The sequence below is a fragment of the Carcharhinus amblyrhynchos genome, chromosome 2, assembly GCF_965287045.1.
Source record: "Carcharhinus amblyrhynchos chromosome 2, sCarAmb.v2.hapA, whole genome shotgun sequence".
Taxonomy (NCBI): domain Eukaryota; kingdom Metazoa; phylum Chordata; class Chondrichthyes; order Carcharhiniformes; family Carcharhinidae; genus Carcharhinus; species Carcharhinus amblyrhynchos.
In genome coordinates, this window is record NC_137325.1 from 102,714,119 (window position 1) to 102,728,193 (window position 14,075).

The following is a 14,075-nucleotide window of genomic DNA, read 5'->3' on the forward strand; positions in this document are numbered from 1 at the left end:
GGGATCCTCGTGGGAGGGGGTTATGTACGTGTAGTGGGGAGGAACAGAGCATTAACAAAATAGGGGAGAAAATACTGATGCTGACTGTTGGAGTTGGGGGAAGTATTCAAAGCAAGCCGGTTATGGGGCGACCTGTTAGGATTTGTTTGTATGATGAAAGGATAGAACTGGGTAGATTGTTGGTGAGTGGCCTTAATAGAGATTAAATGCACATATTCTGAAAAATAGGGTGGGAGATAATATTTACCCAGAATTGTCAGGATGTGAAATTTAGTGGTTGAGAAATGATGCTGGTATTAAAGGTAAAATTGGATAGGTGGATGAAGGAACATGGTGAGGAAATATGATCAAAACTGGGTGCTCACATGAAGATAAGCACAAACATGGACTGGAGTAAATGAAGTGTTTCGTGTTCTAACTTCTGTGTATGTCTTTGAATCCACTAATTTTTTTTAATATGTTCTTTATATGAAACATTTTTTCTCTAGAAATACCCACCTTATATTCATTCCAGTATTCCATTCCTTGGACACGCAATTGCTTTTGGAAGAAGTCCAATTGAATTTTTAGAAAATGCATACTGCAAGGTCAGTGCTAATTAGTTGAGTACGTCTACCTTAAAGCCTCAAAAAAATCTCTCCAAAAGCTTATATGCCGAATGTAAAGTGGGAAATACTGGTGTTGGTGTAGGTGGTTGCCATTTTGACATGAAAAAAAAGGCATAATATCAGTAATTCAAATTTAATGAATTTGACATTTTTTATTGATTTGAATTAATTCCACAAGGATGCCTATAATCACAATCAAAACATTTTTTAAAAACTGTTTCATTCATGGTGCTAATGTGACATAATAGGTACTTGTGTTTTTGCTGCTGTGTGATGATGAATTGCTGGAAACTGGTCATTTTGGCATTCAAGGCTTTTGGTAGTCTCTGAGTAATCTTGGTCTACTTCTACTACTGCAACTCTAAACATTTTTGATCCATAAAGTGGCTACAATGACCAGCTGTTGCTCTGAAATCTTTGCTGATTCAGGGTTTGATTTGGCACATTTAAATACAGATATATGCAAATGAATTTCTGGTTACAATGTAAGCAGATTTTGGAGGACCATTCTGTTTCTCAAGATCAGAAAGTTAAGATGCCGGCGTTGAACTGGGGTAAACACAGTGAGAAGTCTCGCAACATCAGGTTAAAGTCCAACAGGTTTACTGTTGGACTTCAACCTGGTGTTGTGAGACATCTTACTGTCTCAAGATCAGGTCAGAGGTTGATCCCTGCTCTCATGGCACTCTTGGTCTTGGGCATCTTCTTTAGGGTGGATTCCATCTTCCTTCATTCTCGCATTGTTCCTTCACTGAATTGCCTCCCTGCAGCAGTTATTTCACAAGTTAGCAAATCTTACAACTGTTAGCTTGAGCTGTTTTGTACTTTTTTTTTGTTGGAGCACACATTTCTGTTGTTATTTTTCTATGCTTGCGTGTTTGTCTTAATTCCCACGCATTTTCTTAGAAACATGAAAAATTACAAAATATACCATTGGTAAGTATACAGTTCAGGTAAACCAACAGGCCAACTGTAGTTAGATATATTATGCTCTGAAACCAAGTGACAATACAATTTCTGTGGATTTCTCATCAAATCCCCCTCAGATTCCACATGCGTGACACACTGAGCCAACTAGTCTGACTGGAACTCTGACTTCCACATGAGTCCTTCTAAACTCCACTCTTGTCCCAAACCCTTTCGCCTGGATGTATTCACCAACAATCTACTTCCAGGACTTTAACCTCTCCTTGGATTGCCACGTGCATTCAAATTTCCATACACTTTCCATGCCAAGAACACTGCTGCTTCACACGCTTTATTAAGATGTCACCAAACCTTTGATTTACCTCAGATGTCTGCCTTCTCACTTTAAATCTGATTCTTGCAGCTGTTTCTTTCACTCAACACACTTTCCTTGCTTATTACTTTAACTTCAGCCACTAGGATCTCATTCAACATCATGTTCTTTGCTCCTTTAACTTAACTGTCTTCCTGAATCATAGATTTTGTTCCAACTCCCTGGTTTTTGGACTTTTTTGTTTTGAGAACCATGCTCCTTGCAGATCCCTTGTCCTGCCAGCCTGTCCTGGGCCCATCTTAAAACTAAACTCAAAATATTTATACAATTTAGGATGACTCCTGGTTGCCAAGCAACAATCTGCTTTTTCTTTAAACACTGTTTACTTTCATGTTGTAAACCCTTTAATTGTAATGTAGGCATGGTTTAAAGCAATCAAAACCCATAGACTTGCTGGCAACTTTGTTTAACTAGAGTTTTAACCCTTTCTAATACAGACCCACAAAACTAAACTGAACTTAAAACTACACGTTGTTTCTCCACACATATAGATGACTTAAAATTACCTGTTTCTGGACAATATGGGTGAATATAGTCACAGTTAGTTGTTGCTTCTGCAAAGCTAATGTTGCTGGTTTCAGAGAATGTGAAGTTAAATTGGCCAAGGTGTACATTGTATTCTTGGGATCTCATTGGATTTCAATCCAGTTAAGGAGTAATAATTTCCTGTTGGGTATTTGTGAGTGTATGACAAAGACCCTTTATAAAATCGATTCCCTGTTGAAAGGGATAGGTTTTCTGGGTTGTGTGGTCTTTTTCAATGAAATTGCTTTGTATGATTTAAGGCAGGTTAATGATAGCGATTTAAGCAAATAGTAAAATGCTGCAGAGGCTGAAAACTTGAAATGAAGACAGAAAATGCTGGAAATGCTCAGCAGGCCTGACAGCATATTCTATGCAGAGAGAAAAGAATCGCTAATGTTTCTGGTTGGGAAAGACCCTTGACCTAAATCCATAACCCAAACTCTCTCTTTGCATAGCTACTGCCTAACCTGCTGAGTGTTACCAATTTTTCAGCAGTTTAAGTAATCAGATTATGTCTCCATTCAGTTTTCTACTGAAAACAATGGATTTGTGAACATTACTTCCCAGTGAGTACCAGATTCATCCTCATTACTTTTCTGACTCTTAGCAATATTTCAGAACATTTTTTGGAAGCTATTTTTGAAACTTTTTTGAAGTTATAAATGTAGGTTTAATATGGATTATACAAGATGAGCTCAGCATGTAATGAAAAAGTTAATGTTCATTTATTAGTCACAAGTAAGGCTTACGTTCACACTGCAATGACGTTACTGTGAAATTCCCCTAGTCGCCACAGTCCGCCGCCTGTTCCGGTCCATGCACCTAACCAGCACGTCTTTCAGAATGTGGGAGGAAACCGGAGCACCCGGAGGAAACCCACACAGACATGGGGAGAATGTGCAAACTCCAAACAAACAGTGACCCAAGCCGGGAATCGAACCCGAGTCCCTAGTGCTGTGAAGCAGCAGTGCTAACCACTGCGCCACCATGCTGCCCAGTAAGCACTCAGGAGTTGGTACTCACTTGGTTTTCCTGAAGGTAGGCTCCCATTGTTCATGGCCTCACTTATCTCCCACCAAAATGATTGTCCTTTGTCAAGTACTCCATCCACCATGAATTTATGAATTATGTTTTCTGAACAAATGTTTAGGATAGATAATCCTGATGGAGTTGTGTGGTCTAATTCTATTAACCACTTTACCAGAATCATATATTTATATCCACATTAAAATCCATCTGCTATTCCATGTTTTATCCCGCTAATTGGTACTGATCCCGCTGGATGCTGTCAAGGTTTCCCAGCTCAGCTGCTTAATAGTGGCTGATGTCGGCAGTTGTGAATAGATTACACTATTGTGGATTTACATCCGATTTGAAAATCTCTAATGCATCATTGTATTACACTATAAATGATTAGGGTGAAAGTTTAGACTGCACTCCCTGCTGAATTTTCACAAGTTGCTGTTTCAAGATGTATTTAATTAGAGCTTGTGCAGGAAATTTCTGAGCTAAAAACAATGTGAAATTCATGTGATTATTTGTTTTTTTTTAATTACAATTCCTGACCTGTACCTCTGTTTTTGCTTTTAAACAGTATGGTCCTGTATTCAGTTTTACGATGGTTGGAAAAACATTTACTTATTTGCTGGGGAGCGACTCGGCAGCTTTGCTGTTCAACAGTAAAAATGAAGACCTGAATGCAGAAGATGTTTATTCCAGGCTGACAACACCAGTTTTTGGCAAAGGAGTTGCTTATGATGTCCCAAACCCAGTATGTATATTCGACTGGTGTATGGCAAATGTGATACTACCAGCATCCTGGAATCTCAAGCCTATCTAGTAATTAATATTTGTTTTACAATGCTTTGTTTTCTTTTTTAAGATTTTGTTTGTTGCCAATTTAGTTGTGGTGATCAGTGAACATCTCTTTCAGGATAGTAAGTAGATTAATATGGAACTAGTCTCATGTAAGAGGCAATAAAATAGTGAGTGTCAATTTGCTCCCAAATGAAACTTCTATTTCACAACATGCTGTTTACTAGTTAATTCTTGTCACTAAAGAGACTTCAAACGACCATGGACCATGGCCATGTTTCCTATTGCAGGATACAATTAGCTGTCCAGCTGCTTTTGGTCTTTGCCCCCTTTGAGTGACCAGACAGAGATTTTTGGAGTTTTAAAATGGCCCTTATTTTCATGCTATAGTGAGGGGTCTGGTACACCAACTATCTGTGCAGCAGAGCACCCTGAATGAAACATAGACAGTTATACTTAGTTGTACAGTTAAATATTTAGTATATACCAATCAAAGATGTATGTTTGCTCAGAAATTATCTATATCCACTCTCAACTGATAGTTAGAATTATATAAGATATAACATAAGGACATATTTGTCCAATTGCAACTTGTGCACATTTACCCACTTATAATCAAACAAGTGTTTTTCTTCACTTATTTATCATCCTGCAGACATGAGTATGATATCTATATGTCTGAGCAATGGTCTCTCAACCCATCCACGTTCATTATTCCTTGTTATTACAGATACTGACAAGCTGTAGCTACACATTATTCAGTTGAAGTCTTGTGTCTGTGTTGTGTGATTGAAGCCTCCCTTGTAATTGGGAGTTTTATGGTCCTTGACTGTTATCTGAGTTTGCTTAGAATCGAGGGCTCTGGTTTCTCAGAGCTTCCTTGTGTGATTTTTAAACAGGTATGATATTAACCCTTTCATTTACGATGCATGTGTCAGCTGTTTATAATAAATCCTAGAAGTATTTGTAAAGTGGCTGACATTTCCACACACATTTGTGTATTTTCAAAATGTTTGTTCCAAACAGTTAAAGTACATAAAGATTAGGATTGTGACAACTGATCATCACAGCTTGTTTCTTCCTAACTCTTAGTGATCAATATATTTGGATGCTTGGGAGCAGGCCTCTAGATTTGTCTCAACCAGAACTGGTGTGGGGAGCAGAAGAGTTCAGGGGAAAAAAGGAAAGAAAATGAAAAACAGCATCATCTTGAGCTTGCCTGTACTGCACTACTGGAATCATCAAATTCATACTCTGAGTTCAGAGGGCTCGACGTCCCTTTATATAACATCAATCAGTTCATCTTTTTCCTTTCTTTAAAACCGTTAAATTTCATTTTCTTTTGAGTCTGAATTTTTGCTTAACTTTTTCTCTTTCCAATTCGATTACTTTCATTTCTTTTTCTCTCTCAAGCTGCTTCATCTGCAACCAAATGCTAGGCAACTCAAGCTGCATCCTACCCGGGTCAGACTTTTTTTCTTCTAACCCCAGGTGCTATGCTATTGCCTCAAATATTTCTGTTGTTTTTTCAGAAGGGCCAAATATTTCTGTCTTGCTCTCTATCTATTCTATCAAAATCTCTTAATCCTGAAAATCTCTTATTGGGTCATTTTTCAATTTCTCCTGTTCCAGGGAGAACTGTCTCAACTTTCTGATTATTTTTGTTGTGTGGTGGAAAATATAAGTAGATTTACACAAACATTTCTCTCCAATTCCTTTCCATCTTGTATTTCTGTCCCAAATCCAATTCCCATAATATCTCTATTGATTAAAACTGCTTTCCATTCACTGAATACATTTTTAGAGGATGTATTGGATTTGATAATGGGATTTTTGTGTAAAAATCAGCCCTGATGGAGTGAAAGTTCTCTGTGAAATTCTTGTTTGGGCAGTGTGCACAACACCAAACACCCTCTAATTCCAAATACACTAAGTACAATTAAATTGGCAATCTGTCTGAGAGAAATGAATGGCCCATATGGGAAATGAAGGGGCTACAATGTCATCCTGTTGCAGTTGGGATGGTTCAAGGGCTGAGGCACATTGAGTAAAGGAAGCTTTACTCTTTTTATCCTCACCTGGGAGTGGCCAGTATTGTTTCCAAAATGGGAAGTGTTATATATTTGAGGTTGTTGTTTTATTGTGCTGTCACTTTAAGAGTCTTGTCACATGTATAGTGTGTGTGGTCATCAGCTTCTTTGTGGACTTTTGCCTTAGTCTAGATCAAGCCTTCATAGAGTTAACAGCCACTGAATAAACCCGTGTTGTTGTTTGCACTCAACCCCATGTGCTATTATTTCATATTCTTTTATCCTATAAGTGCTGTACATAACAACAAGTGTTTCAGCTTAGCAAATAAAAAGTCCTTTATGGTAATTCAAGAAGAAACTGTTCCAAATTGTAGAAAATAATATTAGAGCATTAATTTGTTTCCATAACTGAAAATTTTGTTGGTGGATCTTCATTATTTCTCATCCTACAAGATATTTCTGGAACAAAAGAAGATGCTGAAAACTGGTCTCAACATTGCTCAATTTAAACAGCATGTCCCTTTGATTGAAGAGGAAACAACTGAGTATTTTAAGCGCTGGGGTGACAGTGGGATTAAAAGTAAGTACTCAAATGTTTCATCTTCACAATTGTGCACAAGGTCCCCAATGATCAATTTTGACTGATGAAGATTTTTTGTAACTATAGTTAAAATTTGAATTTCATTGTTTATGATGTAAAACATGTGCAATTATTAGTTTATAATGTATCAGGCAGTGAAAGGAATGAAGGCATAACCACAACAAAACTCAGTGGGTAAATGCAGCACTCAGCATGGCAGACCTTGAAGGCTCCATGTACTGGTTGTGTGTACTTCATTTGATGATCTTAGCTACATGGAAATGTGCCCGGTGGAGAGTGGGAAATTAGCCAGAACTTCTACCCCTATTCGCCACCAATCGGAGGCTTAAACCAAGCAACATGGACAGTGGATGCAAGGATAAATTGGGCTCAAGATGGTGCCTCCTAGCCTCAGATTTTAATATCCACTAGTTTACACATGAAGGTTGGACACTTGGATGAGTACCAGTGGATCACAAGTGCCTGCTGAAATAGTACTCTGCATAAATTACTGTCCTTTAAATGTAATGGGAGATGATAAGAGGAGGTAAATCAAAGAACAAAGAACAGTAGAACATAGAACATTACAGCGCAGAACAGGCCCTTCGGCCCACGATGTTGCGCCGACCAGTTAAAAAACAATGACCCTCTAACCTAAACCAAACCCTTACCGTCCATAAACCTATCCACGGATCTCTTAAACGCCCCCAAACTAGGTGCATTTACAACTGCAGCAGGCAGGGCATTCCAATCCCTCACCACCCTCTGAGTAAAGAACCTACCCCTGACATCCGTCCTATAACTACCACCCCTTAATTTAAAGCTATGCCCCCTCGTGCTAGCTTTCTCCATCCGAGGAAAAAGGCTATCACTGTCCACCCTATCTAAACCTCTAATCATCTTATATGTTTCAATAAGGTCCCCTCGTAGCCGCCTTCTTTCTAACGAAAACAACCTCAAATCCCTCAGTCTCTCCTCATAGGACCTCCCCTCCATACCAGGCAACATCCTGGTAAACCTCCTCTGCACCTTCTCCAAAGCCTCCACATCCTTCCTGTAATGTGGGGACCAGAACTGTACACAATACTCCAAGTGCGGCCGCACCAGAGTTTTGTACAGTTGCAACATGACGCTGCGGCTCCTAAATTCAGTCCCCCTACCAATAAATGCCAAGACACCGTATGCCTTCCTAACAACCCTATCTACTTGATTCCCAACTTTCAGGGATCTATGTACACATACACCTAGATCCCTCTGTTCATCCACACTATTCAGAGTCCTACCGTTAGCCCTATACTCTACACATCCGTTATTCCTGCCAAAGTGAATTACCTCACACTTTTCCTCATTAAACTCCATCCTCCACCTCTCGGCCCAGTTCTGTAACTTGTCCAAGTCTCCCTGTAGACTAAGACACCCTTCCTCACTATCTACCACACCTCCGACTTTGGTGTCATCAGCAAATTTACTAATCCACCCAACTATACCCTCATCCAGATCATTTATAAAAATTACAAACAGCAGTGGCCCCAAAACAGATCCCTGAGGCACACTACTCGTAACTGAACTCCATGTTGAATACTTACCATCAACCACCACCCTCTGTCTCCTATCCGCCAGCCAATTCCTAATCCAATTTCCTAGATCACCCTCAATCCCATACATCTGCAATTTCTGCAGAAGCCTTCCATGGTGAACCTTGTACAGCAGAGGAACAGGCCCTTCAGCTCACTGTGTCTGTGGAAACAGATACCTCTCTAATCTAATATTTTCTTGTCGCCACGTGATCCATATCCCTCTATTCCCTGACTATTCATGTATCTATCCAGTTGCCTCTTGAATATTGTTATAGAGTCTGCTTTCATCTTCTCCTCTAACATTATGTTCCAGGCATACACCATCCTCTGTGCGAAAAACATTCCCCTTGCATCTCTTTTAAACTTCCCCGTCTCACTTTCAACCTATGCCCCCTGAGTAATTGACCCTTCAACCCTGGGAAAAAGAGTCCAATCACGTTTGTGAGACACAATTTCCCCTTCACAAAATCATATTGCCTACCGCTAATAAGCCTATTCTTTTTCAAATTGAGTACATCCTGTCCCTAACAATCTTCTCCAATATTTTCCCCACCACTGATGTAAGGCTCACAGGCCTGTAATTTCCCAGATTGTCTCTTCTGCCCTTCTTAAACAGAGGAACAATGTTAGCTACTCTCCAATCCTCTGGTACCTCACCTGTGGCTAAAGAGGATACAAAGATCTTGGCCAAGAGCTCAGCAATTTCTTCTTTCGCCTTTCTCAGTATTCTGGGATAGACCCCATCCTGGCGTTGGGGACTTGTCCACCTTAATGTTTTTCAAAACTTCCAATATCTCCTCCCATTTTATCTCAGCATGTCCTAGAATGTCAACATCCTCCTTTCTACACTCACCATCCATCACATCCTTCTTTGTGAATACTGATGCAAAGTACTCATTGAGGAACTCATTTGACTCCACACACAAATTCCCTCCACTATCCTTGAGTAGATCTCACCTTTCCTGAGCTGCGTTCTTCCTCCTTATATATGCATAAAAAGCCTTGGGATGCTCCTTAATCCTGCCTGCCAAGGACAATTCATGGTCCCTTTTTGCCCTCCTACGTCCCTGTTTATGCTCTTTCCTACAATCTTTATATTCCGCAAGAGCCTTATCCATTTTTAGTTTCCTGAAATGTACGCCAAATTCTAGGAATTCTTATAGGAAAACCTTCTCTTTTTCATAACTCAACTTGTCACTAGCCTTTATAGGCTGAATGTTTAAGACTAAGGGACTGATTTTAACTCTATTGAAGTGAATAGGTTTTAGGTGGGTTAAAATCAGGCCCTTATAAATGTTTGTGAACAGATGGTTTGACACTGAATATTTTGAGACTGGTTTTGAAATGAATTATAAAGAACAAATTTAAAATTGAAGAATCCAGAAGATTTTTCTTTTTTAACCTTGCCATAAAAGTGCAACAGTGCCATCAAATGGCCGGAGGTCTGCAGTGCCTTCAAGGACAAGTGAATGTTGTTTGATATTTCTTCTTTGAATAATAGAATCATAGAATCTCTACAATACAGAAGGAGGCCATTCAGCCCATTGAGTCTGTGCTGACCACCATCCCACCCAGGATCTATCCCCATAACCCCATGCATTAACTAGCCTCCTGACACTAAGGGGCAATTTAGCATGTCCGATCCATCTAACCCACACACCTTTTGGGCTATGGGAGGAAACTGGAGCACATGGGGGAAACCCACATAGACACAGGGAGAATGTACAAACTCCACACAGACAGTCACCCAAGCCGGGAATCGAACTTGGGCCCTGGGTGCTGAGGCAGCAGTGCTAACCACTGTGCTATTGTCCCACTTGTTATGTGTCTTGAATCGCAACCTTTATTTTAATCAAAATGTTACTTGTCCCTAACTGGATCTCCTCTCGCATCCCGGGTTCTGGTCAAGGAACGTAACAATAAATAAGGAGGTGAAAAGTTATCAGGGTAGGTGGGTCTATGGAATTGAGGTTACAATCAGATCACATGTGATCTTATTGAATGGCAGACCAAGGAGCTGAGTGGCCTACTCCTCCTAATTCATCTGCATGTATGTTCACTAATGTCCTTTAGGGAAGGAAATCTGCCATCCTTACCTGGTCTGGCCTATATGTGACACCAAAGCCACAGTAATGTGGTTGACTCTTAAATGCTCACCAAGGGCAACTAGGGTTGGGCAATAAATGCTGGCCAGCCAACGACGACCATGTCCCACAAATTAATTAAAAAATGTTGTAATGATAGCCATGCACTTGATATCAATGTGTATAATATGTTCTCTTATTTAAGGGGGGGGTGTTTAAAATTTCAGATTTATTCCATAGGCAACCAGCGTATCTGGAAAACATTTAGCTTCAGGGTATAAAAGCAAGTTAGAACAGAAAGTCCAGTGGTTAGTTCAGAGCTTCCTTCTCCCCAGGTCTGTTCTAACGAACTGTATCCATCTGAGTTACATTTATACAAATTCACTCACTCGGTAAGCAATTAGATCTCACTGAACTACAACAATTTATATTTATGTAGAGCTTTTCACTTAATAAAGCAGTTTCACAGGAACAAAAAGACATATTGCGTCAGATGATCCAAAGGGATTCGTTATAAGGAGAGTCTTTAGGGAGGAAAGTGAAGTGGAAAGATGGAGGGGCTTAGGGAAGAAATTCCGGAGCTTAGGGTCCAGGCATCTGAAGGCACAGCCACCAATGGTGGAGTGATTTAAATCGGGTGAAGGACAATCGGGAAAAGATATCCAGGAATGGTGCTCCATGTGTTTGACCCATGGCCCTGGCTCAAGGCCCTAATCTGAACTTTGGGACAGAGTTTGACCATCTCTGGTCTCACGGAAAAGCAATTCTGCCAATAAACATCTTGTAAGATTTGTGTTTATTTATACTGTAAAAAGTTGGGTCCAGTTCTGTGTACTGAATGGGATTGATTTTAGCAAATTTAAACTCCTCTGGATTTCAGTGTTACAACTTGAATATCTTTTAGTTAAAAATGAAAATAAATAAACATTGGAAAAGTGAACAGAACAAAAATGGGCAAAAACACACAACCCCCTTCATTTTCATTGAACATTCCTTCACCCACTCATCCACCCAGTGGCTCCCAGCTGGATTGACAATCAGTAGAAAGCCAGAGAGAGGGGGAGCTGGTCCTCGGGATGTAACAATGGATAAGGGCTGGAAGTTTAGAGTTTATGGTCATGACCTGCATAGAGGCAAGTCAGAGCCGTGCTTGAAGCTCCATGGAGGCAGCCACTTTCTCCATGATAGACAGTCTCTGGAACCTCTACCAGTCCCACAACCCTCTGAGCTCCCTACCCCTCTCCAATTAGGGAAGAAGGTGACACAATGGTAATGTCTTTCATTGGATTTATTATTGTCACCTGTATTGGGATACTGTGAAAAGTATTGTTTCTTGCACAATGTACAGACAGAAAACATATTGGTCATAGAGTACATAAGGGAAGAGACGGTGCGGAAAATAGTGTTAAAGTCTTCTGGAGTTATCTGATAAAAGGCAGACCCCAATTCACAACTTTGTGACCTCCATCACAGAGAGGGCAAGGGAGCAAGTGCCGAATCCATCCCAGCCTGAATAGAAGAATAAGGATTGAAGCTCGTGTTGTTAGCACCAATCTGATCCACCAACATCGCACCCCCCCGCACCATTCCAGCCAACAGACTCCCGAAGGAGTCCGAGTTGCTGTGGTAACATACAGCTGATGGTTAATTGTATTCAATTTAAAAGGTAGGATTCAAATGGTTGCTATTCAAAGTGTCAGTTCTTATTCTTTTGAAGCTCACATGAGGTTGGTACACTGATCCTTTTAGATGAAAGTAGCAGTTAAAATTGCAAGCTTTTAGGTTTCCCAATTCCTCATTGCTAGGAAGGATTTCAACTGGCTTCCATCAAGTGGAGTGTTAATTCCAGAAAGACTGAATATGTTTGCAATTAATGCTGGATATGTAATTTCCTTGCAATAACATGTTTTGAGTTCAAAATACATTTCATCATTTAATGTCTCTTTAATTGCTTTCCAATTTATTCATTTTTAGATTTGTTTGAGGCTTTATCAGAACTAATCATTTTAACGGCCAGCCATTGCTTACATGGTAAAGAGGTTCGAAAGCTGCTTAATGAAAAGATAGCACAACTCTACACTGACCTTGATGGTGGATTTACCCATGCTGCCTGGCTTCTTCCTGGTTGGTTACCTCTTCCCAGTTTTAGGTAACGGACAGTGGGTAAAGTGGCAAATCGTTCGACTCGGCTAATGCCTGGATCAAGTAGAATTGTTCTTTGGATGGGGATAATGTTGAGAAAAATTCACTTTATGTTTTTGGCATTAATGTTCCTTGTATATGATGCGTGTTTGAAATTTACTACACTTGTTTTAAAGTTTATTTATACTAGTATATGTCCTGTGGCATTCTTTATAGTGAATCAAAGAATGATGCTGTTTTATAAGAACAAAAGCACTAAACGTTGCAGAATGTCATCTGTTGAGCTGGTGAATAATGCTTTAAGACTAGTTGTTGTATTTCTTTAAATGAAAACATTGGTCAGTTATAGATAAGGTTGTTGTGCTTTGTGTAGGACTGTCAATTAAGCTGGATCCATTTTGACTTCAGTCTTTATTCTTTCAGGGGACTGTGGGTTTTGCTGGCTAGGGAAGCATTTGTTACTCATCCCTAGTTGTCCTTGAGAGTCTGGTGATGAGTCACTCTACTGCATCACTACAGACCATGTGGTGTAGGTACACCCACACTGTGTTAAGAAAAGTGGTTCAGGATTTTGATTCAACGACAGTGAAGGAACAGTGATTACAGTTCCAAGTCAGGTGAACGACGTGCTGCTGTTGTCCTTCTATGTGATAGATCCTGTTGAAGGAGGCTTGGCGAGTTGCTGCTGTGTGTCTTGTAGATGGTACACACAGCTTCTACGGTGTGTTGGAGCTGGAGTGAGCGTTAAAAGTGGTGATTGGGTGAGGCTGTCAATCAAGCATGTTACTTTGTCCTGGTTGATATTGAGTATGTCCACGGAGAAATTTAAAATGGCCATAATTTCAAAAGAATGGTGTTACTTAAATAAGAACAGTAGGTCTTTGAGAACAGGTAATGGATGAAGAGGATTTGGTGTGAGTTAGGGCAACGGCAGTAGAGTTTTGAATAGCCTTAAGTTTACAGAGGTATAAGTTGCCTGGCTTCAATAACACTCAAGAAGTTTGACACTATTCAGGTCGAAGCAGGGTAGTAGTTTATAGGGACGGAGGATCCAAAGTTGTCTTTTTTTCAGGTGAGGGGTGATGATGGCAGAGTACATTTTTGACATAATATGAAAGGTGCAGAATGAAAGAGAGTAAATTTCTACAAGGAACCGATTCAGCTCTGGGTTATTTTATGTGGTTTTGAGTGCTCCATCATAGAGGAAAATTAAAGCAGTAGTTTGTATATCTGGTAGGCAAGGTTCAGGAGTTGTGAACTGTCTCTGCTGAACAGGCTTATTTGTGAAGAATGTACATTTAATTGTGATATATGGGGAAGGTGGCTCTGAGGACTGTTCTCTAGTGACTTTCGTGAAAGCTTAATGGAATTGCTGGAGGAGGAAATAACATATGCTATAACAGTGTAACTGTAT

At 40.0% G+C, this 14,075-nt stretch overlaps 1 protein-coding gene across 2 annotated transcripts in view; it reads left to right on the forward strand.

Moving 5' to 3' along the window:
• Positions 1–14,075, forward strand: part of cyp51 (cytochrome P450, family 51) — a 29,546-nt gene that overhangs the window by 2,545 nt on the left and 12,926 nt on the right. The window contains exons 2-5 of one of the 2 annotated variants that reach the window (XM_080210175.1): positions 489–587; positions 4,028–4,204; positions 6,732–6,858; positions 12,494–12,668. In XM_080210175.1, coding sequence (XP_080066301.1) covers positions 489–587; positions 4,028–4,204; positions 6,732–6,858; positions 12,494–12,668 — 578 coding nt within the window. Of the gene's footprint in view, positions 1–488; positions 588–3,382; positions 3,472–4,027; positions 4,205–6,731; positions 6,859–12,493; positions 12,669–14,075 lie in introns of those variants that run through there. The other variant, XM_080210184.1, reaches the window with a different exon arrangement.